The sequence below is a fragment of the Streptopelia decaocto genome (genome assembly GCF_964273445.1).
Source record: "Streptopelia decaocto genome assembly, chromosome: 6".
Lineage (NCBI taxonomy): Eukaryota > Metazoa > Chordata > Aves > Columbiformes > Columbidae > Streptopelia > Streptopelia decaocto.
In genome coordinates, this window is record NC_138660.1 from 27947073 (window position 1) to 27970961 (window position 23889).

Below are 23889 nucleotides of genomic sequence, written 5' to 3' on the forward strand. Positions count from 1 at the left end.
ACTTGAGGCTAACAGCTTCTTTTGTTTGGCCCCAGAGCACCCTGACCAGGCCCATTAGCCCAGTCGCTGGGCACCCACAGGCAGTGTGGGGGATGATGGAAGGCTCCAGGGGCACCCACTCCAGTGTGGGGGTGCAGAGAAGCTTCTAGAGTGCCTACACGTCATAATCTGATCAGCCAGTATAAAAAACGGGACTCTCGTCGGCGACCCGGCCCATTGTGCGGGTCCCTCGGAGCACGAGCTTGGCCCCTGCTGCCGGGAGCCACGGGCCCCCCCGCTCCCCGGGATGGAGACTCCACTTGCCCTGCCGCCACGTGTGTAAGTAAAACTTCTCGCAGGATTGCGAGTACATTTATACTTTTCGTGCACATTTGCACATATATTTTCCGTGCACATTTGCACATATATTTTCCGTGCACATTTGCACGGGTACTTTAAATTAATCCTCGCACAGTCGCGAGTGGCCGCTGAGAGCCCCTCGCACAACCGCGAGTGTATTTTCCTCCCGTGCTTTCAGATAAGCACGTGTAGGATTCCGTGCACACTGGCACGGGTAAGTAAATTATTTCCTCGCACAATTGCGAGTGTATTATAAATTTACCCTCGCGGAATCGCGAGTGCACACTTCTCGTACTCACTACGAGTACGTGCATCTCTTTTGCACCGTGTTTGGCAAGTGTGTGCTTCTCCGGGACCCAAGGCTGGCTCCGGCATTGTTTTGGTGCAGCCACGTGCATGCACACTGTGGACCGCTGTTGTATTAGTTGCTGCCCCTTCAAATTATTTCCTCAACTGATATCCGAACCTGTATTTAAGTCACTTGTGGAGTGCAAGAACCCTGTTTCTTACTGGTTTAATAAAAGTTGCTGTGGACTCTGTTGTCCCTTAAATTAACCTTGGGGTGCCTCCGTGTAATATTTCGTGACACCATCCACAAGCAATAAGCTCACCAGAAACGTTTTAGACAGAGAAATAGGAAAGGATGGATATAAACACAATAAAGGAATTGGCTGAAGACAGAATTAGACTGCTGGAACACAAGGGCCAGCTTCTAACTCTCTGCAGCTCAAAGCAGCAGCAGCAGGGTGGTTGAGAGGGATCTGACAGAACAAGGAGTAAGGGGAGGGGGAAACTGGAGAGCAATCGAAAGGGAATAGGTCCTCCATGCGGCGTCTGGGTTTCTGATCCCCTCCTGTATGTTGTGGCTGCACCCTCAGCTCCAGAGAAGATATAGAAGAAGGGAGCTTGGACAAATCCTTTTCTGTTGGAGCCTGGCTCCATCTTTACATGAGGTCTTTGGGTCAAAAAAAACCCCAAAAACCCAGACATATAGGATGCCAAGAATAATATTATCTAAGTGGGAATAATATTGTCAAAGCTATTCAAAAGAAAATAGCTTTTTCAAAAAAAAAGACAGATGTGAAAAAAATATAGTCCTGGCTATTCATGAGACACCCTAGTGGTCCTATGAAGATGATGGTCGCAGTATTGATTATGAAGTAGCACGTATTCAATTTCCTTAGGGCATCCTTGAGATCCTGTTTCCTCATGCTGTAGGTGCACTCCTGTGTACAAAAATGACACCACTAGATTTAGAACTGGGGAGGAGGTGGAGGGGGGCTTCAGGTTGGCAAACATTATGGTGCTGAGAAAGAGAGAGACCACAGCCTGGGGGACACGTGTGGAAAAGGCTTTGTGCCATCCCTGCTCAGAGGGGATCCTCAGCACAGCCCTGAAGATCTGCACATAGGGAAGAATGATGAAATCAAAATAAGATGAGTAAATAGCCACTAATCACGAGAAGCTCAACTTCCCTGAGGTAGGAGTGTGAGCAGGAGAGCTTGAGGATCTGGGGGATTTCACAGAAGAACTGGTCCACAGCATTGCCCTTGCAGAGTGGCAGTGAAAATGTATTGGCCGTGTGCAGCAAAGCAGTGAGAAACCCAGTGGCCCAGGCAGCTGCTGCCATGTGGACACAAGCTGATACTTCCCCTGGCAGAGTTTAAGCCCATGCCCCCTTGTCCTATTGCTGACTGCCTGGGAGAAGAGACCAATCCCCACCTGGCTATAACTTCCCTTCAGGTAGTTATATAGAGTGATGAGGTCACCTCTAAGCCTCCTCTTCTCCAGACTAAACAACCACAGCTCCCTCAGCCTCTCCCAATAGGTCTTATGTTCAAGTCCCTTCCCCAGGCTTGTTGCTCTTCTCTGGACCCGCTCCAGCACTTCAATGTCTTTCCTGAACTGAGGGGCCCAGAACTGAACACAATACTCCAGGTGTGGCCTCCCCAATGCAGAGTACAGGGGAAGGATCACTTCCCTTGTCCTGCTGACCACGCTATTTTTGATACAGGACAGGATCTCATTGGCCTTCTTGGCCACCTGGGCACACTGTTGGCTCATGTTGAGCTTCCTGTCCATTAGTCCCCCCAGGTCCCTTTCTGTCTGACTGCTCTCCAGCCACTCTGCGCCCAGCCTGTAGCGCTGCAGGGGGTTGTTGTGACCAAAGTGCAGCACTCGGCACTTGGCCTTGTTGAACTTCATCCTATTGGAATCAGCCCATTTTTCCAGTCTGTCCAGATCCCTCTGCAGAGTCCTCCTGCCTTCCAGCAGGTCGACACTCCCTCCCAACTTGGTGTCATCAGCAAATTTGCTGATGATGGTCTCAATCCCCTCATCTAAATCGTCAATAAAGGTGTTAAATAGGACTGGACCCAACACTGACCCCTGGGGAACACCACTAGTGACTGGCCGCCAGCTGGATGCAGCCCCATTCACCAGCACTCTCTGGGCCCGGCCCTCCAGCCAGTTCTTAACCCAGCGTAGAGTGCACTTGTCCAAGCCATGGGCTGCCAGCTTTTGCAGGAGTATATTATGGGAGACAGTGTCGAAGGCCTTGCTGAAGTCCAGATAGACCACATCCACGGCTTTCCCCTCATCCACCAGGTGAGTCACCTGATCATAAAAGGAGATCAGGTTGGTCAGAGAGGACCTGCCCCTCCTAAACCCATGCTGGCTGGGTCTGATCCCTTGTCCATCCTGAAGGTGCTGTGTGATTCCATTCAGGATGATCTGCTCCACAACCCTGCCAGGCACCGAGGTCAGGCTGACAGGCCTGTAGTTGCCAGGGTCAGCTTTGCAGCCCTTTTTGTGGACTGGGGTAACATTGGCCAATTTCCAATCATGTGGGACCTCCCCAGTGAGCCAGGACTGTCAGAAGATGATGGAGAGCGGCTTGGCAAGTTCTTCTGCTAGCTCCCTCATCACCCTAGGATGGATCCCATCTGGTCCCATAGACTTGTGAGGATCCAGATGGCTCAGTAAATCACCAACTATTTCCTCCTGGAATACAAGGGGCCTATTTGGCTTCCTATCTCTGTCAACCACCTCCAGAGATGAGTTGTCCTGAGGGCCACCTGTCTTACTGGTAAAAACTGAGGCAAAGTAGGTACTAAGTAACTCAGCTTTCTCCTTATCTTTGTTAACTATATTTCCCTCAAAGTCCAACAGAGAATGGAGGTTTTCCTTGCCCCTCCTTTTGTTGTTAACATATTTGAAGAAGGACTTTTTATTATCCCTGACAGAATTGGCCAAATTAGCTTCAAATTGCACTTTTGTTTCCCTGATTTTTTTTCTGCATGATCTAGCTATTTCCATAAATTCTTCATAAGTAGCCAGCCCTTTTTTCCACAGTCGGTGAAGTCTCTTTTTATTTCTGATTTCATTCAGAATCTCCCTGTTTAGCCAAACCGGTTGTCTTCCCTGCCGGCGAGCCTTTCGGCACACTGGTATAGCCTGTTCCTGTGCACTCAAAACCTCCTGCTTGAAGCATGTCCGACCCTCCTGGCCCCCTTGTTTTTAAGCATTGTTTCCCAGGGTATGCTCTGAACTAGACTTCTGAATAGGCAAAAATCTGCCCTCCAGAAGTCCAGCGTAGAGGTTTTGTTAATGGTTCTCCCTGCATCTCTGAGTATTGAAAATTCTATTATTTCATGGTTGCTATGCCCCAGGCGGCCTCCAACCACTACATCTCCCACCAGCCCTTCTCTGTTTGTAAAGAGTAGGTCTAGTGGGGTCTTGCCCCTGGTAGACTCATTTACCAGCTGATGAAGGAAATTGTCCTCTATACACTCTAGAAACTTCCTAGACTGCCTCTTCTGTGCAGTATTGAGCTCCCAGCAGATAGCTGGCACGTTAAAATGGAGAGAGACTTTTTGCCAAGGCCTGCAGTAACAGGACAAAGGGCATGGTTTTTAACTGAAAGACAGTAGGTTTAAACTGGATGCAAGGAAGAAATTTTTGTATGATGAGGGTGGTGAGACACTGGAACATATTGCCCAGAGGAGTTGTGGATGCCCCATCATTGCAAATGTTCAGTGTCAGGTTGAATGGGGCTTTGAGCAACCTGATCTAGTGAAAGATTTCCCTTGCCATGGTAGGGGGGCTGGACTAGATGATCTTTAAATGTCTCTTCAACATAAACTATTTTGTGATTCTATGATTCTGTGCTTGAGCTGTATGTGAAGGTGGATGAGCCATCACCACCCACCAACAGCCTGTTGTTTGGATTAATTTATGTGGAGACAATAACCCTCAAAAGATGTATGGAAAATCACAGTGCTGAACTTGGATTTCTTTTTTTCTGGGATTTTCTGACCACATCAATCTGCGAGGCTTGCACTTCACAGTCTTCCTGATCGTCAGCATCAAGGGTCTCACACGGCCCAGTCATCACAGTGGGGGACTTAAGTCTTCACAACCCCTTGTATTTCTTATTCAGGAACTCATCCTGAGGACTTATCAGGTGTTCATTTTTGTCACAGAATGGAGATGACAACCCATCTCTAAGCCCTCTTCCTGGGTAGGGCCTATGGGGCACTTTGTGTCAGAGGTACTTTCCCAGCCATGTCCCTGCTGCTGGCCTGTCACCTTCAGAGACAGAACTGACCTCACAGTCCCCTTCACAACCACATGCTTTTTACTGAAGTATGAGTTTCTGAGACACAACTGACCTCATAATACCATAGCCATGCATCAACCTTCTTATGGCCCAGGACCTGAACAGATAGAAGTGTGCTTGTTTTATCAAATTGATCAAACCCTACTAACGATTTGAGTTGAGAAACATTCTTCCCAGGAACTTCTGTATTTATGCTGACATCTTTTATACCTCCTGACTCTTTTTAAATTTTCTTTTCTTTTTCCTCTCTGTTTTATTTCTTCAAAAACCTCTCAAAGGGAAAGAATCATTGAATCACAAAATAACTCCAGTTTGAAGAGAGCCCAAATCATCTTTTCTCACTTTGCTGTTCAAGGCAGGGTGAACCACGTGAGGTTGTCGAAGTGCTCCGCCCACCTTTGCATCACCCAAAAAGGTGCTGAAAGTGCACTCGTTAACATCATACAGTGTGAATATAAACACGTTCAACAGTCTTGGCCTGGGTTCTGGTCACTGAGGAATGCAACTAGTAACTGGTTGCATGGAGTATATTTTACCACAGGTGACATTTGATCTTGATGGTTCAGCCAATTTCCTACCCAATGTCCTCTTATTCAGCCCAGAGAGAACCAGTCTGGCTATAAGGACACCACAGGACACCACGTCTGAGGTCTGGCAAACCTCTACGTACACGACATGCCTTTCTTTCCCCAGCCTGTTTTGGTTTCAGCAATCCCTTTCCTGTCCTTCAACGGCCTGGAAAAGGATGCAGAAGGACATGGCCCATCCCCTTCCCAGAGACAGAGTCAGGCTGATCAGCCTTATAATTCTCCCAGTTCTCATTCCTGCTCTTCCTGAAGATGGCTTTGATGTCTGCCTTTTCCAAGGACCCTAGAACCTCTTTCGTTGCTCTGGTGCTTTTGAGAGTACAACCCAGAATCAAGGGCAAGGGTGACATAGCAAACAGGAGCATTTGCAATGAACCTGTCCAAGGCAGCTGAGAAGAATCTTACTGGGCCAGTGGGGTTTGTTCCTGGAGTCACACACAGAAATGTCAGGGTTCTGTTGGGCATCCACATCTGGGCTGGCCTCGTGGACTCCTTATGTACCCAGGAATGTTTGGAGACAGACATTTCCCTTTTTCATACATAGGCAGGATTCATGGTGCCTCTGTGACCTGCTGTTGACACTCCCAACTGATTGGAGGTACTTCAGCCCCACAGTGTATCATCCTGCTCTGCACTGATCTGAGATTTCCCATTTCATGAAGAATGGACATGGGGATCTCAGTTCAAGGACGCACATCCCAGTGCTGCATTCAGCCAGGTGCCCACAGATGTTACTCCCAACATAAAGTGACTTGAGACACTGTCTGTCCCACAGGCCTTCATGGAACCCCAAGGAATAGCTGATGATGTTTGTGCTCACTCAGTTCATCTCACCTCAGATACGTGATGTGCATGTGTATATCTCACCTGTACAATGCTAACGTGGACTTGTGATCTACTCATTTCATGTCCCTCCATGGAGGGAAGAACAAACTCTGAGCTGGGCTGGGGGGCTGGAAATGGTGGTCGTGAAGGGCCAGTCTGTAATAATTGCTCTAGGGCAGCTATGTGGTGTCCAGCACACACAGGCACACACCAGACCCTGCTCTGCTGGTCCTGCAGGTCTCTGGCGGGAGCCTGGCTGTGAGAGGACACTGCTGTGTGCCCAGCCCTGCACACACACACTGTTCAGCTGTACACTGGTGTTTGTACCTGTGGGCCACTTCCTTGGGCGTGTTTTTCAGAAAAACTTTGGAAGAAGATCTAAACCTTCAGGTATTGCCCTGAGAAGATCAGCTTTCTTTATGGAAAGCCTGCTATGGAGTCCAGCTCTGTCACGCAAGTGTCCATTGCCTGTTCTTGCCTGTGGTCACAGGACTGCCACACAGCAGGACGGTGACCAAGCTGCCAGAGCACTCAGGCCTTGCACCAACACAAGAGATCAGAAAGAGACTAGTTAAGTTCAAAGAGAACAGCTGGAAAAAGACAAGCTCTGATGCTCCCTGAAAGTTCTGCCATGCTGGGATCTGTTCCCCTTCATCCACGTACACGGGAACTGTCCCTGCACCACCAAACAGCCCTTGAAGGAATGATCTCAGGCAAAAAAAAATGCTGAAGGCTCTTTATTTTGCTTAAAAGCATAGGGACCATGGCTCCTCATTTAGGCAGCAACTCAGGAAAGAAAAGCAGACAGTGAACTAGAAGGGGCCATGTCATCGGTGCCTTCACCTGCAGGAAATTCTGCTGCAGCAGTGCAAATTTTGGTGCATTTCTGTTATCACTCTTTCAGCACAGAAAATCATAAAGAAACAACTGTTTCCTAGGAGATCATCAAAAACTCCCTGTTACAGCCAGGAAAGCTCAACATGAGTTCTGGAGGGAGAGAATAAGTATATAGTAAGCAACAGGAAGATCCAGGAATCCCAAAGCCACTTCGGAAGAGCAAGTGGTTCTGACCAGCAGTGACTCACCATGTGTAGGTGTGGGAGAGAGGGTAGGAGGGTGTCAGAGAGAAAGAAGGGGGTGGCTGATGGCCCTTGCACTCATTTGGGATCTGACCCTTTACCTTCCTTGGCTAGAAAAGAAACAGCTGCCATCTTCCACCTGTCCTCCACATAATGTGGAGAAAAGATATGAAGCAGGGATAATTTAAGGGCAATATTATTAAAGAAGTGTAATATTTAAATATTAAATTTAAATAATTAAATTGTAACAAAGAGGCATGGGAATATAGCGGAAGATTTGGTGAGGAGGTTAGTTATGTAAATGTAAATGTAAATGTAAATGTAAATGTAAATGTAAATGTAAATGTAAATGTAAATGTAAATGTAAATGTAAATGTAAATGTAAATGTAAATGTAAATATGCTGAAGTGACTTGCACCCGTCTGTAGAAAAAGCACATACATCACACTAATTGTTTTACTGACCTTGTGTGCTTGATGAGCAGAACCTCTGTGATAGATAACACAGGCCTGTGAGAAACTCCAGGCACCTTATCACTATGTCAGAGATTCCTGCTTTGTTGTGAGAAAGAGCAGGAGGATGCGCCTGCCTGAGCCTTGAAATACAGGTGAGCTCAGCAGGCCCAGTGATCTTCCAGCAGGGCTGAATTGACCAGCGCCTGCGTCCCCACCGGTGTCACCTCCACCTGGGAGCTTAGATGTGACTTCAGAGATCCCCTGGTAGAGAGGTAACTAAAATAAAACTTGCTATTTGCAATGCATTTGTGGCCTCTGGCTCTTCTTGCAACATGCCTGCATATTTGTACACAAAAGACATAGCAGAGAGAATCAGCACTGTTTTAAAAACTTCATGACAGAAGCCAACTACTGAGAACTTATGGCTTTTTGTCAAGGAAAAATGAATGCTAGGAATTAAAGTGCTTTAATTAATCATAATGAAGAATGAGAAGTTACCCCCTTACAGCACTTTGCTGTTACTGGTGATAGTAGTACTAATTCCTTAAACATCCTTGAGAGTTTCCTTGTTTTTCTGGTTTCCAAAGTTCAGCCTACTCAGATCATCAAAGGACTACCTCAAATCTCTGTAACCCAAATCTCTCAAACCTTGTCTCATCCAAGACCAAGGGCACTTCTTGCCATCATTTCAATACACTGCCCAGTCTCTATACTTCATGTGGGTGAAGTCAGGATATTCCTTTGCAAAGCCTTCTCTTCAAAAATCTTTTCTACATGCTAATCCCACTGGTATCACCTCATGCTGTGTACAGCTCCACCTTCTTTCTGCAGAGCTCTATGGGATGAGCAGTTTTCTTGTTTCTTTCATGCCCATTCACCTTCACAACCTTTTTATGTTGTACGCATAACAAATATTGCCTCAGGAAACACATCTGTCCCTCATAGCTCCAGCCATTTCTGACTGCAGACTGAGATATTTCCCCTCCAGGAGTAGACCTTGAGTAAAGCTGTTACATACATGGAAACACACTTCAGTGCTGCATACACTTTTTGGCTTAAAAAACCCTACTGGTCACATGTTTCCAAGAGACAGTTTCAAAACAGCAAAGTAGATTCAGCGCACGAATGCTTGTGCTGGTTCTGGCTGAGACAGAGTTAATTTTCTCCACAGCAGCCATTTGGGGATGTGTTTTGGATTTGTTCTGAAAACAGTGTTGATAACACAGGGATTTTTTTTGTTATCACTGAGCGGTTCTTACACAGTATCAAGGTCTTTTCTGCTCCTCACAGCGACAGAACAATGAGTAGGCTGGGGGTGCCAAAGAAGCTGGGATGGGATGCAGCTGGGACAGATTATCTCAGTGGACCAAAGGGAGATTCACTGCCACATGATGTCATGCTCAGCGTATAAAACTGGGGGAAGAAGAACAAAGTGGGGGATGTTCAGAGTGATGGCATTTGTCTTCCCAAGTAACTGTTACATGTGATATAATCCTGCTTTCCTGGAGATGGGCTGAACACATGCCTGCTGATGGGAAGCAGTGAATGAATTCCTTGGTTTGCTTTGTTTGCATGCACGGTTTTTGCTTTTCATATTAAAATACCTTTATCTCAACCCACAAGTTTTCTCACTTTTACCCTTCCAATTCTCTCCTTCATCCCACTGCGGGGGAAAGTGAGTGAGCAGCTGTGGTGTTTAGTTGCTGTCTGGTGTTAAACTATGACAAACAGAAATTCCAGAGGTCTCTGGGCCCCTGTTCCAGTACTGGACTGTTCATCAGGTGATTTCTGGTCTTTTATTCCTTATGTCAACTTTGTCTACCGTTGCACAACTCAGTGCAAGACTCATAGCAACAGAAGATGACCTGCAGATCTTTTATCTTTTTTAAGCTAATTCCATGTGGGGAGACTGTAGGCAATCCATGGGGTCTAGCAAGGAGTTTCTCAGCCCTGAAGATGGTCATCTCTTCATCAGTCGTGTCACCCTCTGGGGCCCATTGACTACTGGCCATGCTTTGACTATTTCCCTTTAATGTTACCTTAGTCAGACAGAGCTTGAAGTAGCTGTTGGCATTAAACTATTTAGGGGCACTGAAGATGCTCTAGAGTACAAAGACAGCATGGTGGGGCATGAGATAACAGGAATGTCTCAGGAGACCTTTCCCCTTCTTGAGGAGGATGAAAGCCAGAGTGGACACATGGTTTTGTTTGAGCAAATATGGGATGCTTTGTTTAGGCAACCACATACCTCAGTGGGACTTTTGTTACTATTTGGAAGTATTTTACGTACTCTGTAGTATCACTTTGTCCATAGGAGTCTCTTCAAGGCAATTCTCACTCCCTTATTTCTCAGGCTATAGATGAGAGGGTTAAACATGGGGGTCACAATTGTGTAAAACAGGGCAAGGTATTTGTCGATGTCTACAGAATCCCTTGACCGTCGCTTTAAGTAGGCAACTGTGGCTGAGCCATAGAAGAGTGTCACCACTCCAAGATGTGAAGAACAGGTGGAAAAGGCTTTGTGTCTGCCCAGAACGGAAGGTATTTTTAGAATTGCCCTGATAATATTAATGTAAGAAAGAATTATTAAGGAGGAGGGAAGGATCACAAATACCACGATGATGGTGTACAGCATCACTTGGTTCCAGAAAGTGTCTGCACAGGCCAGTTCCAGCATCACAGAAAAAGTGATGAAGGTCATGGGATGCACAGAAGGGCAAAGTGAACACCTGGTAGGTCTGTCCTATTTGTATCGGTGCAACAACCACCCATGACCCCACCACCAGCCTGATGCAGAGACCTCTGCTCATCATGAGGGTATAGTGCAGGGGGTCACAGATGGCTACATAGCGGTCATAGGCCATGGCAGCCAGGATAAAGCATTCGATGCTGCCCAACAAAACCAGAAAATACAGCTGAGCAGCACAGCCAAGGAAGGAGATCCTGCCATCTGCCATCAGGAAACCCACCAGCATTTTTGGCAGAGTGACTGATGTGTAGCAGATCTCCAGGATGGACAAGTTCCTCAGGAAGAAATACATGGGGCTGTGGAGGGTGGAATCCACTACTGTGATGAGTGCTATCAGGCCGTTCCCTGTGAGGACCATGAGGTAGATGGCCAGGAAAACTGTGAAGTACAGGCCCTGCAGGCTGGAGTGGTCAGAAAATCCCAGAAGAACAAATCCAGGTCCAGCGGTGTGATTCTCCAAGCCTTTTCCCAGGGGCATTTTGCCTATAAAGAGCAATCCAGACAACAGGCTCTTAGAAGATGCTGATGGCCTGTCTACCACCACACACCCTTCAAGCCCAGAGACAGACTCCAAACATCAGCATACATGTGACTGCAGGATTAGGTGACATTGACCAAGATATGCATAAATGTTTGGAAATCTAACATCATTTATTTGCTGCAGATGGGTTTGTAAAGAGAGGAAAGAACAGAATCTTTGAGCCAGAATGACAGTTTTTCATCATATGCTTAAAAGAAAGTCGACTTCCTTTCTTAGAGGTGATTTTATTAAATATATTAACTGGTGATGGATGAGAAAAATGGAAGAAAATTGATAAATACTAGCACCCTTAAGAATAGTCTTGCTTTAGAACCAGTCTTACATGGTGAAGAGTGAATCCCATCAGGAGTAAACCAGGCTTCTATCTGCCAATGAATCCAGTGACACTGATGCATCCATGCAACATTTTAACAAGACGGATAAGCAGTAGTTTATGCATGAATCACAAGTTTTCAGGGTGCTAAAAGACTGTGTAAGCCATAGAACTTCTTCATGCAGTTTTCAGTCACACAGAGAAGAAAGTGATTAAAAGTGGGTAATCTCCCTACGACACCCAATTTTCCCTAACAGGTCAGGTTTTTATAACTTCTGAATGAACCCTGAATAATTCAGCATTCCTAAACTTGCTGCTCTGTCACTTGGATTTCTGACAGATTACAAGTCCAGCTGAGGGCCCATTCACTATTGTCCCAACCCTGCAATACTTCCCAGATTACTACAAGCCCTCACAGATGCAGAGCAATGGGGAACTGAGCCTTCCCTTCACATTCCCCACCTTCCCAGAGCACAAGACTGTCTTGCCGGGTACAGATGAAGGGTGTGAGCTACAAGCAAGCAGGACAGCAATAACAAGTTGCTTCTTATGCAGAAGGGGCTCAGCTGAAATCTTTTTAAGAATCTCAGCTTGACATGAGGAAGGAATGTCCTCTTCCAGGCAGAGGACTGAGGCTGCTGGCTGTGTCTCTCCGGCTGTCACCATCTCCCTTTGAGAAGCCTTAAATTCCAATGTATTAATGATGAGAATAACAGATCAGAAAACATGATAAAAGTATTCAGGTTAGTTAAGTAAAAAACACAGGGTGGTTTTCTCAAGAGAAAAACCCGAATTCACAAAAAACCCGTGGTCCTAATAGTTCAGTTATTTTTTCAAGGTATTCTTGCTTTTTTCCCATGAGTTTTTGTTCTGTCTCATAGAGATGCCATTTAAAATTTCCAAGATAAAAATCAGGTTTGCATAAGGGAAAAGTCACAATGATAGATTTTCAATATATGTATTTATTAATATAAATGTAAAGAAAAATAAAATACTTTTATTTTCTGAAAGAGCTGTAAGATACCACATTTATTTTAAATTAAGGCTTTAACTCAAAGCAACCATTTACCTTCAGATTATCTACATACCAACATTTCCTGCTTGTTTCAAAATGTCTTCAAACATACAGTCTATTCTTTTTAACTCTCAGTGCTTCACAAGATCAGAGGTAGAACACAGTTCGGGCTAGCTTTGCTCAAGGGATCTTCTTATATTGTGATTAACCCACAGGCAGCACTTCTCAAAGCTGAAGGGAACACATTCCAGTGAGCCCAGCCAAGCTGGACAGATGCCTGCACCTGTTTCTGGCAGTGTCTGTGCTGCCAGACTATACCCACATTTCAGAGCCTGCCAGAAGGGATTTACCGTTGCCAGGAGACGAGAAGCAGGAGAACACTCCTCAGTCCGTGATGCTGCAGGAGGCAGTGGTGACCTATTTTTCTCTCCGTTGTTCCCCTGAAAACCACCTGGATTTGGTTTTCTGGGCACCTCTCTGTCACTCTTGGTTATAAGACAGTTAGTAAGAAGCCTCAGGAGAGAAGGCGGGGATGCTGGTGATGTCACATGGACACCCACAGCACCACAAACAGTTTTAGAAAGATTGTCAGAATCATGGGCGCTGGTCTGATGAGCAACAGCCAATATAACCATAGGTCTTTAAAAAGTAGAAAAACTGGGACATGAGGTTTAGTTGCTCAAAATAAAAGTGCCAAACTTGTGGGAGGAAAAACAAAACAAAGGCAAGCAGGGCAGTGGAAAAGAAACCAATTCTATCTGTGCTTAACTTCACTGTGCAGCAACAGAAAAGGCTTCTTGGTACCTCCCTGTCTCTGGGACACACCATGTGACTGTGCCCCATGTTATCCCCAAGACTGAGGTGGCCCTGAGAGGCTGAACTCCAATTGCTTGTGGTGCCTGCATGCTGGTTCACATCTAGAAAGGGCCTGAAGATGAAGACTGGATTTGAGACATGTGCATTGGAAGGAAAAAAGGACCATGTCATGTCACTACACTGCAGGTCGCTGTATTTGTACAGAATAAATCGACCTCAATGCCTGTACTTGTCTGAATCGTTGACTGAGTCTGACCTAGACAGCTTTGGTGGCTTCATAGCCATAGCACAAATAACCAGTCCAGAGGAAAGTAACTCCTGCCATTGTGTGAGGTTAATGCTGTCCCTGATTTCTTGCTCTGAAACCCTCCATGTAACTCAACAGCTTCCAGTCTGTCCCTTGGGGTGACCTAACAAAGTCAGGATTAAGACAAGAAGATGATCTCCCAGCAAGACCAAAATACCCAATAATGAGAAAGGCCATGAAATGCTGTTTTTTGGACAAATCCAGGCACTACAGGATGATTTTCTCCTGTCAGAGCTGTAGGAATGTAAACACAGAGAGTGACTGGGGCCAGTAGAGCTGCTCCAAGAGGTCATTGCACAAGAAATATCCCACCCACAGACTTACATGTCAAGGTAACTAAGCTCTTCATACAATCATCAAAGAAACAATGGGCATAGTATATGAGAAATATAAAACAGGTCATCTGATCTATGAGTCTGATTTGGGTGACAGTGGTGCCTACAGCCTCCAGTTCATGAGGCAGCAGAGGGCAGCTGCTCATATGTCATGGCCCATTTGGTGGACTCATGATAGTTCATTTACCTTGATCTCAAAGAGCAAAATTAAGGCAACCAAAATGCCAAGGGGTTATAATTCAATCAAACAGTGTAATTTTATTATTTTGCCCATAAAGCGGCACATGATAGAGAAAGTGGAGAAAAAGGAAAGAAAAAAAAAAAGAGGATTATGACTACCACCGTGGGTCCAAAGGTGTGCCTATGGTCCCAGGTCCTGAATAGCGTCTTGTCGGTCCTTCGTCGTGATCCATGATCCTTTGGTGGGGAGATCTCTCCAAGGTTTGTTTAGGAACCATCTTTTATGTTCATGTCACACCTCCTCACTCCCATGGATTGAGGCAAATCTCTGCCTTTGTTTTGAAATCCAGAGTTAACTGAGCAGGCCCAAAAAGTCCTCACTTAGCTTGCCAAATCTTGAGTGCGCCTGTATCGTCTCACATTCAAGGGTCTCTTACTTGTCTGCTGGGTGACCTCAAGACCCTTTGTGAGCCTCTGTGCATGCTCCTCTTCATTGGCCTTAGTAACAGGGAGGAGGTGGGGCAGGTTTGGCTGAGGCAGCAGGTGAAATCCACCTTCTGGACAGCAGCTATTGTTACTTGTAGTCCCAGGTTGGAGACTACCTGTACCATGCAGCTCTTTCTCTCAGGTCATTTGTTTCTTGGCATCTCCCCAAGTCCCTGATGGTGATGCTGAGGTAAATACTGTTCTTCAGACTGACTCTTACATCAAGCCATCAGGCCTTGAACCAGCACTGATGAGATGGTACCAGGGTGCTCATCTGTCCATCCCAGGTACCCCTCCCCCCCTTTTTTTTTTCTCTAATGCTGCTACCACATTAATCATCACCTGATATGATACTACAGATGTTGTTACACAGGTGCTGCTGGCCTTGCAAGATGGTTTAAGATATGTTAGGTTACTTAGGATTTGTGTTCAGGTTTGATTTAGAGTTAGAGTTACGATTACAGTTGCTTTACGGTTAGGCTTCAGGTTGGTGTTAGTGCTCATTTAGGGTTAGCATTTGGGTTAGAGCTGAGTTTTATGATTACGGTTGGTGTAGGGTGACGATTGGGTAATGGTTAGGGTAAGGTTTAAGATAAAAAGTTTAGTTTGGGGCTAGGTGAGGAAGTATTTGTCTTCCCAAGTTACCATGAATGTCCCCCTTCATCCTTCTTTTCCCCACCTTTGATTGTTGAGCATGATGTCATATGGTCTGTAAGATCCTTTCGTCAGTTGGTGTCAGCTGTTCCAGCTGTGACCTCTCCCGGCCTCTTGCCCACTCCCAGCCTACTTGCTGGCAGGGCAACGTGAGAGGCAGAAAAGGTCCTGACACTGTGCAGGCACTGTTCAGCAGTAGTTAAAACATCCCTGTGTCACCCACATTATTTTGGTCACAAATCCGAAGGATGGTACCATACAGCTGCTATGAAGAAAATTAACTCTACCCCAGCCAGATCCTGCACGCCGAATCTTTCCTTTCTGGGCATTTCTGATAGCAGTTCTGTCTCATTCCCTGCCCATTGCAGACCAGCCATCTGCAATACAAATGTGGGTGCCAAACTCCTCTGATAGCCTCAGATAAGTAGTTAGACCTCAAAGAGCCCAGCAGTGCCTCAGAAAGGTCCTCTCCTTCCCACGATCTTATTCCTCAACTGTTTTTTCTTTTAGGATCCATGAATGGTGAATAGAGAAACCTGGTCACCCTCTGAGGATGCAGGGAAGTTTGGGACTGGGGCATCTTAGGTGACCAAGGAGCATTAGCAGGGTGTCATGAAATATTACACGGAGGCACCCCGAGGTTAATTTAAGGGACAACAGAGTCCACAACAACTGTTATTAAACCAGTGAGAAACAGGGTTCTAGCACTCCACAAGTGACTTAAATACAGGTTCAGATATCAGTTGAGGAAATAATTTGAAGGGGCAGCAACTAATACAACAGGCGGTCCACAGTGTGCATGCACGTGGCTGCACCAAAACAATGCCGGAGCCAGCCCTGGGTCCCGGAGAAGCACACACTTGCCAAACACGGTGCAGGATTATTTTTTTAAAAGAGATGCACGTACTCGTAGTGAGTACGGGAAGTGTACACTCACGATTCCGCGAGGGTAAATTTATAATACACTTGCAATTGTGCGAGTGTATAATTTGAAGTACACGTGCAAATGTGCACGGAAAATATATGTGCAAATGTGCACGTAAAGTATGAATATACTCGCAATCCTGCGAGACGTTTTACTTACACACGTGGCGGCGAGGCAAGCGGGGTCTCAGTCCCGGGGAGCGGGGCGGGGCCGTGGCTCCCGGCGGCAGTGGCCAAGCTTGTGCTCCGAGGGACCCACGACAATGGGCGGAGTCACCGACGAGAATCCCATTTTTTATCTGATCAGACCTGACTGGAGGCACTCTAGAAGCTTCTCTGCACCCCCCCACACTGACTGTGGGTGCCCCTGAAGCCTTCTAAACATCCCCCACACTGCCTGTGGGTGCCCAGCGGCTCGGCACTCCCTTCTCTTAATGGGCCTGGCTCTGGGCCACATAAAAGAAGCTGTTAGCCTCAAGTAGCAGAGAAAGAGGGAGATGTGCCTACTCCTTCCAAACTGGGGGAGAGAGGGGGGTTGCATTCTGCCACACAGGGCTATGAAAGAAACCAGACTGATTGTGGGGAATTCACAGGCATTGTCAAATCCCCAGAAAACCAGATTTGTGGTTAAAGCAACAGCACCTGCTACCACCCCTCTCCATTCACACTGACCCCAGGAAGGTCCCTGGGCAGCAAGTGGGGGAAAGAACCTCTTTTACCAGGCCCTGGGGGTCAGGGCTTGGACATTCTGATGCTAAACAAACATCAAGGACTTGCATGGCATCAGAGGCACCTGTATGTTTCATTTACCACCTGAAACCAGTGTTTCCAAGTTTTTGTTTAACCAGTCCCTGGGAATGGGCACCTCAGCTGGTCATTGCCTTCATAGCTTTGTCAGTGATGACCCTCAGTGAGGCTCCCAATGCCCTCAGAAAATTGAGGTTTGCTTCTGCCTTTCACTTCCTCACAGGCTCGTTTGTTCTTTCAGCATCTGCAGTTCAAGAACTCAGCACTAGAGGGCTCATGGACATGTAAAAGGCACTAAGAAGCCAAGTGTCTGCATAATTTTCCTTAAGGCTTCAGTCTTCAAGACTTATGCGGCTGATTAGAGAGAGAGATTTCAGGAGTGTAGCCAAACACAGAACATGACTTCAGTAATAAACAACAGTAAACCATGTTTTCAAAGGGAAATTCCTCCAGTGTTCTTTTACTTTTCCTCTTACAGAACAAATGGTATCAGCCTTCTCCAGTTCAACTGGATTTGGAGTGTCTCCTTATGAGACACCTCTCCTTTTCCTTCTTCTTTCAGTTCTATCATCTGCCACCTGGGACTTGCATCATGCTTTCTCAAATCTAAGCTTTTCCCACTGAAGTCTGCAGCTACATGATTCAACTCATGTGCACCATTTCCCACCTGTTTCATTTGAAAAAAAAAAAAACACAAACAACAGCCATGCAGACTCACAGAAGGATGTTTCTTACTTGCTAAGAAGAAAGAAAGAAAAAAAATAAGGAAACTAATAGTAAAGTAAAAAATAAGACACATTCCTCAGCTCTATATGAAGTCAAAGTTGCTTCCATTGAAGTCTCCTTTCCACAGTGGATAACTTCAGAGGATAACCTTCAGTGAGATACCTAGGAAAGGGAAGGTACAAACACAATTAAGGAGTTGTCTAAAGAGCCCTTCTGACCCTGGACTTTAGCAGGGCTAACTTTGGCCTTTTCAAGCAATTGCTGGGGGAAATCCATGGGCAAGACTGCTTGAAGGGGAAGAGGCCCATGATAGCTGGGTGGCATTCAGAGATTGCTTCTTCCACGCTCAGGATCAGAGCATCCCCACACGTAGGAAGTCAAAGAAGGGAGCCAGGAGGCCTGCGTGGTTGAATAGGGATCTGTTGGGTATGCTCAAGCAGAAGAGGAGAGTTTACAGGTCATGGAAGCAGGGGCTGGCCACTTGGGAGGAATATAAGGCTGCTGTTAGAGGATGTAGGAAGGCAGCTAGGATAGCCAAGGCCTCCTTAGAGTTACAGCTGGCGAGAGGGGACAAGGACAGCAAAAAGAACTTTTTCAAATACGTAGCAGATAAAACTAATACCAGAGGCAATGTAGGCCCACTGATGAATGGGGTGGGTGCCCTGGTGGCAGAAGATACAGAGAAGGCAGAATTACTGAATGCCTTCTTTGTCTCTGTCTACTCTGCCAGAGGCTGTCCTGGGGAGCCCTGTACCCCTGAGACCCCGGATGAAGCCAGGTCAATGGAGGAGTTTGCTTTAGTCGATGAGGACTGGGTTAGGGAGCAATTAAATAGTCTGGACATCCATAAATCCATGGGTCCAGATAGGATGTATCCGCGGGTGCTGAGGGAGCTGGCTGAAGTCATTGCTGGACCGCTCTCCATCATCTTTGCCAAGTCTTGGGAAACGGGAGAGGTGCCCGAGGATTGGAGGAAAGCAAATGTCACTCCAGTCTTCAAAAAGGGCAAGAAGGAGGACCCGGGTAATTATAGACCGGTCAGCCTCACCTCTGTCCCTGGGAAAGTAATGGAACAGCTTGTCCTTGGTGCCATCTCAAGGCATATCAAGGATAAGAGGGTTATTAGGGGCAGTCAGCATGGCTTTACCAAGGGTAGGTCATGCTTGACCAACCTCATAGCCTTTTATGAGAATGTAACAAGGTGGATGGATGATGGCAGAGCGGTGGATGTGGTCTACCTTGACTTCAGTAAAGCCTTTGACACAGTCTCCCACAGCATCCTCACAGCTAAGTTGAGGAGGTGTGGTCTAGACAATAGAGTAGTGAGGTGGGTTGCAAACTGGCTTAGGGAGAGAAGCCAGAGAGTCGTGGTCAATGGTGCGGAGTCTAGTTGGAGGCCAGTATCTAGTGGAGTGCCTCAGGGGTCAGTGCTGGGGCCAATATTATTCAATATATTCATTAACAATTTGGACGAGGGAATTGAGTGTACTATCAGCAAGTTTGCTGATGACACTAAGCTGGGAGGAGTGGCTGACACGCCACAAGGCTGTGCTGCCATCCAGCGGGACCTGGACAGGCTGGAGAGTTGGGCGGGGAATAACCAGATGAAATTTAACAAGGGCAAGTGTAGAGTCCTGCATCTGGGCAGGAACAACCCCAGGTTCCAGTATAGGTTGGGAAATTACATATTAGAGAGCAGTGTAGGGGAAAGGGACCTGGGGGTCCTGGTGGACAATAGGATGACCATGAGCCAGCACTGGGCCCTTGTGGCCAGGAAGGCCAATGGCATCCTGGGGTGTATTACAAGGGGGGGTGGTTAGTAGATCGAGAGAGGTCCTCCTTCCCCTCTACTCCACCCTGGTGAGACCCCATCTGGACTATTGTGTCCAGTTCTGGGCCCCTCAGTTCAAAAAGGACAGGGTCCAGCGTAGGGCAACGAAGATGATTAAGGGAGTGAAGCACCTCCCTTATGAAGAAAGGCTGAGGGAGCTGGGTCCCTTTAGTTTGGAGAAGAGGAGACTAAGGGGGGACCTTATTAATGTTTATAAATATATAAAGGGTGAGTGCCATGAGGATGGAGCCAGGCTCTTCTCGGTGGCAAACAATGATAGGACAAGGGGTAATGGGATCAAGCTGGAACACAAGAGGTTCCACTTAAATTTGAGAAGAAACTTCTTCTCAGTAAGGGTGACAGAGCACTGGAACAGGCTGCCCAGGGAGGTTGTGGAGTCTCCTTCTCTGGAGACATTCAAAACCCGCCTGGACATGTTCCTGTGCGACCTCATCTGGGTGTTCCTGCTCCAGCAGGGGGATTGGACTAGATGATCTTTTGAGGTCCCTTCCAATCCCAAACATACTGTGATACTGTGAGAGTTACCACACAGTGTCCTGGGCAGACCAGTGTCATGGGTATAACAGGAACAATCAATATTTCTTCTCCTGAGGGTAGCACATGTGCTGCAAATGTCCATGTTGGCATCAGGGGAAAATATTGCCTGGGGAGGAAAAGTGTTCAATGCAGTTCAGCTGACCAAAAATGTGCTCATATTTTCTTTAGAAGTGGAGAACAGTTCCTCAGCTCTGCCGGCAGGGCACAGCTGTGCTTGATCATTCAGGCCAGGAAGGTGCTCACCATGCTGGGCAGCTGGAGGTGAGTTTCTTCAGTTTATGCACACTCTCTGCAAGGAATGGGATTCATCCTGCCTAGTGTTAATGGTGTCAAGATTTTGATTGCAGGGTGACAATAAAATTGTGGCAGATGTGTTGTTAGCCCACTCTTCCCTGCCTCTCCCCCTTTAGCATACCATTATTATGTCTACCAAAACATGTATCTGGCTTTTCAGGAAAATGCAGCTAATACGAAGGCTTTAGCTGACAGGCAAATTCACTAAAAAAGAAGCTTGTTTTTAACTAAACCAAGACACCAGGTCTTTCTCTTTTTCTTTGCAGAGTATACACGTCTCACCATCATGTCCTACGACCGCTACGTTGCCATCTGCAAACCCCTGCACTACGGGACCCTCCTGGGCAGCAGAGCTTGTGTCCACATGGCAGCAGCTGCCTGGGCCGGTGGGTTTCTCAATGCTCTGCTGCACACGATCAATACATTTTCACTGCCCCTGTGCACGCGCAATGCTGTGGACCAGTTCTTCTGTGAAATCCCCCAGATCCTCAAGCTCTCCTGCTCAGACTCCTACCACAGGGAAGCTGGCCTTCTTGCTTTTAGTGCTTTTCTATTTTGGGGATGTTTTGTTTTCATTGTGCTGTCCTACATGCAGATCTTCAGGGCTGTGCTGAGGATCCCCTCTGAGCAGGGACGGCACAAAGCCTTTTCCACGTCCCTTCCTCACCTGGCCGTGGTCTCCCTGTTTGTCAGCACTGGTGTATTTGCCTGTCTGAAGCCTCCCTCCATCTCCTCTCCATCCCTGGATTTGATGATTGCAGTTCTGTACTCAGTGGTACCTCCAACACTGAACCCCCTCATTTACAGCATGAAGAACCAGGAGCCCAAGGATGCTCTAAGGAAGCTGATGACTGGATGTTTACAGCAGCCATAGGCTGACTAATTCCCTCTGAAAATTGCTCCCAATGTATGTCTTGACATGCCAAGTCTGTCTTTCCTTGATTACATTTTTTTTTTATTTTTCCACCTGCACTGTTGATGTCTTCAAAGAAATGTCACTATTCATCCCCTCCTGCTTAATTATCCACCCATCTTGCTTGACCCAGAGACTTTGTGTAAATGGGGAGTCTCTCGTATTTAAGTGAAATAAATGAATATGTGACAACTTTTTTTTTTTTTTTTTTTCCTGAGATTCATCCTCATTGTGTCAGGGATGAATGGGAAATGAAAACACCTTCCTGGCAACACCAGCTTTGGGAAGGCTGCTCTGTGCCTGGAGCAGTAAGAGCTCTTGAGGGCCTCTTGAGGACCTCAAGGGCCAGGGCTTTTGTGTTGGGGGATCACATGGAGGGGCTGTGGTCCTCTCAGGATCTGCTGGAGAGGAGAGCAAAGGACACAGGTGCCTCCTTTTCCTATTGCTGTGCATGTTCACCCACCTCTGGGGTGACCCCTCTCTGACCCCCAGGAGCTGCTGTGCCCTTCAGAGGGGCAGAGGCTGTGGGGTGACTGCCCAGAGCACCTGCAATGGGCACTGGTATGGGACCAGCCCAAACTGGGCTTTGCTGGGCAGAGGGCATTGGGGGTGGAGACAGGGCAGGGGAGGTGGGAGAGACTCGATGGAGCTGGGATGGGCTGGGAAGTACCTGGGAGAGAAAAACATCAGCCTGTATCTCATGCTGCATGGCCATGCAGGGTGAAGACTCACACCAGGGGTTGTGGTGCAGAGCCAGGGCTTGTGGAAGGGATCAAAGACATGCAGGAAGCTGCTCTGTGACCTTGGTGGCCTAGACAGACCAGGAAGGTGGCCCAGGACCTTTGTCACCACAGCCACTGGCCACCTCTCATGGGCCATTTTCAGCACTGGCTGCTCAGCCCAGGTTTACGGGTGAGGTTCCCTGTGAGGCCACGTCCATCCTCCTGTGGGCTCAGGGCCTGTCTCAGGGAATGGCCAGCCCTGCCCAGCCTCTCTCCTGGCCCAGACCCTGGCAGAGCCTGGGGCAGGGCTGTCTGTGACCCCACAGCTGGCACGGCCTCTCCAGCAGCTTGGAGAGGATGCACAACAGGAGAGCAATGGGGTGACAAAGCACCAAGGACTGATGTGGGCGTCACACTGGGAGACCGTTCCCCACCCTGAATGCACCCTGTCCTGTGCTGAGCCTGCACCGTGGGGCTGTGGGACCATACCTGGGACAGCGGGGCTGGGCTGTCACAGCACAAGGTGCAGACAGGGGCCACAAAGCAGCTGTCAGGGGAGACAGCAAGAACAGGTACAGGCAAGGAGTTCATGTGCATCCCTTTTGCTGAGCAGGGATGACTTTGGGAAAGGCAAAGCTCACCTGGAGCTGGTGGCTGCAAGAAAAGTCAAGATCAAAACCAAGAACTTCAATGGCTGAGTCAGGGACTATGGCTGAACAAGGGAAATGTGGGGCTGCTGCTGAGTGGGGTGGGGAGTTTAATAACAGCAGACACTGACACTAGTGCTGAGGGACTCAATGCCTTCTGTGCCTGGGTCTGTACTGAAACACCCTACCAGGCCTCTGTGCTCAATGAAGGGGTTCAAGGAGGAGAAAAACACATCTTGGCAAGAACCTCAGGAAACCCCAGCAGGACAAACACCAGTGTCTGCCCCTGCAGGGGACTCACCCAGCAATGGCACAGGCTGGGGCTGCCTGGCTGGGAGCAGCTGTGGGAAAGGTCTGGGTGGGCAGGGAGCTGGACAGGAGGCAGCAAGGGAGGTCACCAGAATGCTGTGCTGTGTGACCAGGAGCACGGCCAGGAGATCGAGGGAAGGGATCCTCTGGAATTCTCCATCCAGATCTCAGGTCCCAATTCAGGAAAGATACTGACAAGCTGGAGTGTGTTGAGCAAAGGGCCTCAGGCGAGCCAGGGACTGGAGCACTTTGCCTGTGAGGAGAGGCTGAGGGAGACGGGCTTGTCCAGCCCAGGGAAGGGAAGGCTGACAGGGACCTCATCACAGCCTGCCAGCGCCAGCAAGGAGGTGATGGAGAATACAGAGCCAGGCTCTTCACCATGGTGTGTGGTACAACAAAAAAATGGTGGAGGTGAAAGAGGAGAGGTTCAGCCAGGAAATAAGGAAAACTTTTTTTCCCCCAGGAGCTCAGTGCTGTCTCAGGTCACCCAGAGAGGCTGAGCAGTCTCTGTCGTGGGAGGTTTTCAAATTCTGAATCAAGCCTTGAACACCTTAGTCTGAACCAGTTTGTCACAGGTTGGACGGCAGACTGCTGAGGTCCCTTCTACCTCAGTTCTCTTATGATCGTATGATGATGTTGGGCTCTGTTTCTAGCTGGAGCAGAGCAGATGTCTATGGGGCATCAGTCCTTGTGTGCTGCACGTGACCATCTAGACCAACACCTAAAGCAGTGAAGAGAAGTCGATACCTCAGTGTGACTCGCTCTGCGCAAACTCTGAGGAGTCCTTGGCAGGGAAGGTTTTGGTGGGATGGGGCTCTGTGCAAGACACAAAATTATCTTGCCTTAATGCCTGTAGGCCATCGAATCTCAGTTAATACCAATGAAAATTAAAATAAGAAGAACTGCAGACAAAGAT

General features: G+C 47.6%; 1 protein-coding gene across 1 annotated transcript; it reads right to left on the reverse strand.

The window, feature by feature from the left end:
- Nucleotides 1–10205: 10205 nt before the first annotated feature.
- LOC309441407 (olfactory receptor 10AG1-like) lies at nt 10206–11133 on the reverse strand (the record flags this gene model as incomplete). The annotated part of the gene is given in 2 exon segments (XM_082056071.1): nt 10206–10581; nt 10583–11133. Coding segments are annotated over 2 exon segments (927 nt in total).
- Between the last annotated feature and the right edge of the window lie 12756 nt (nt 11134–23889).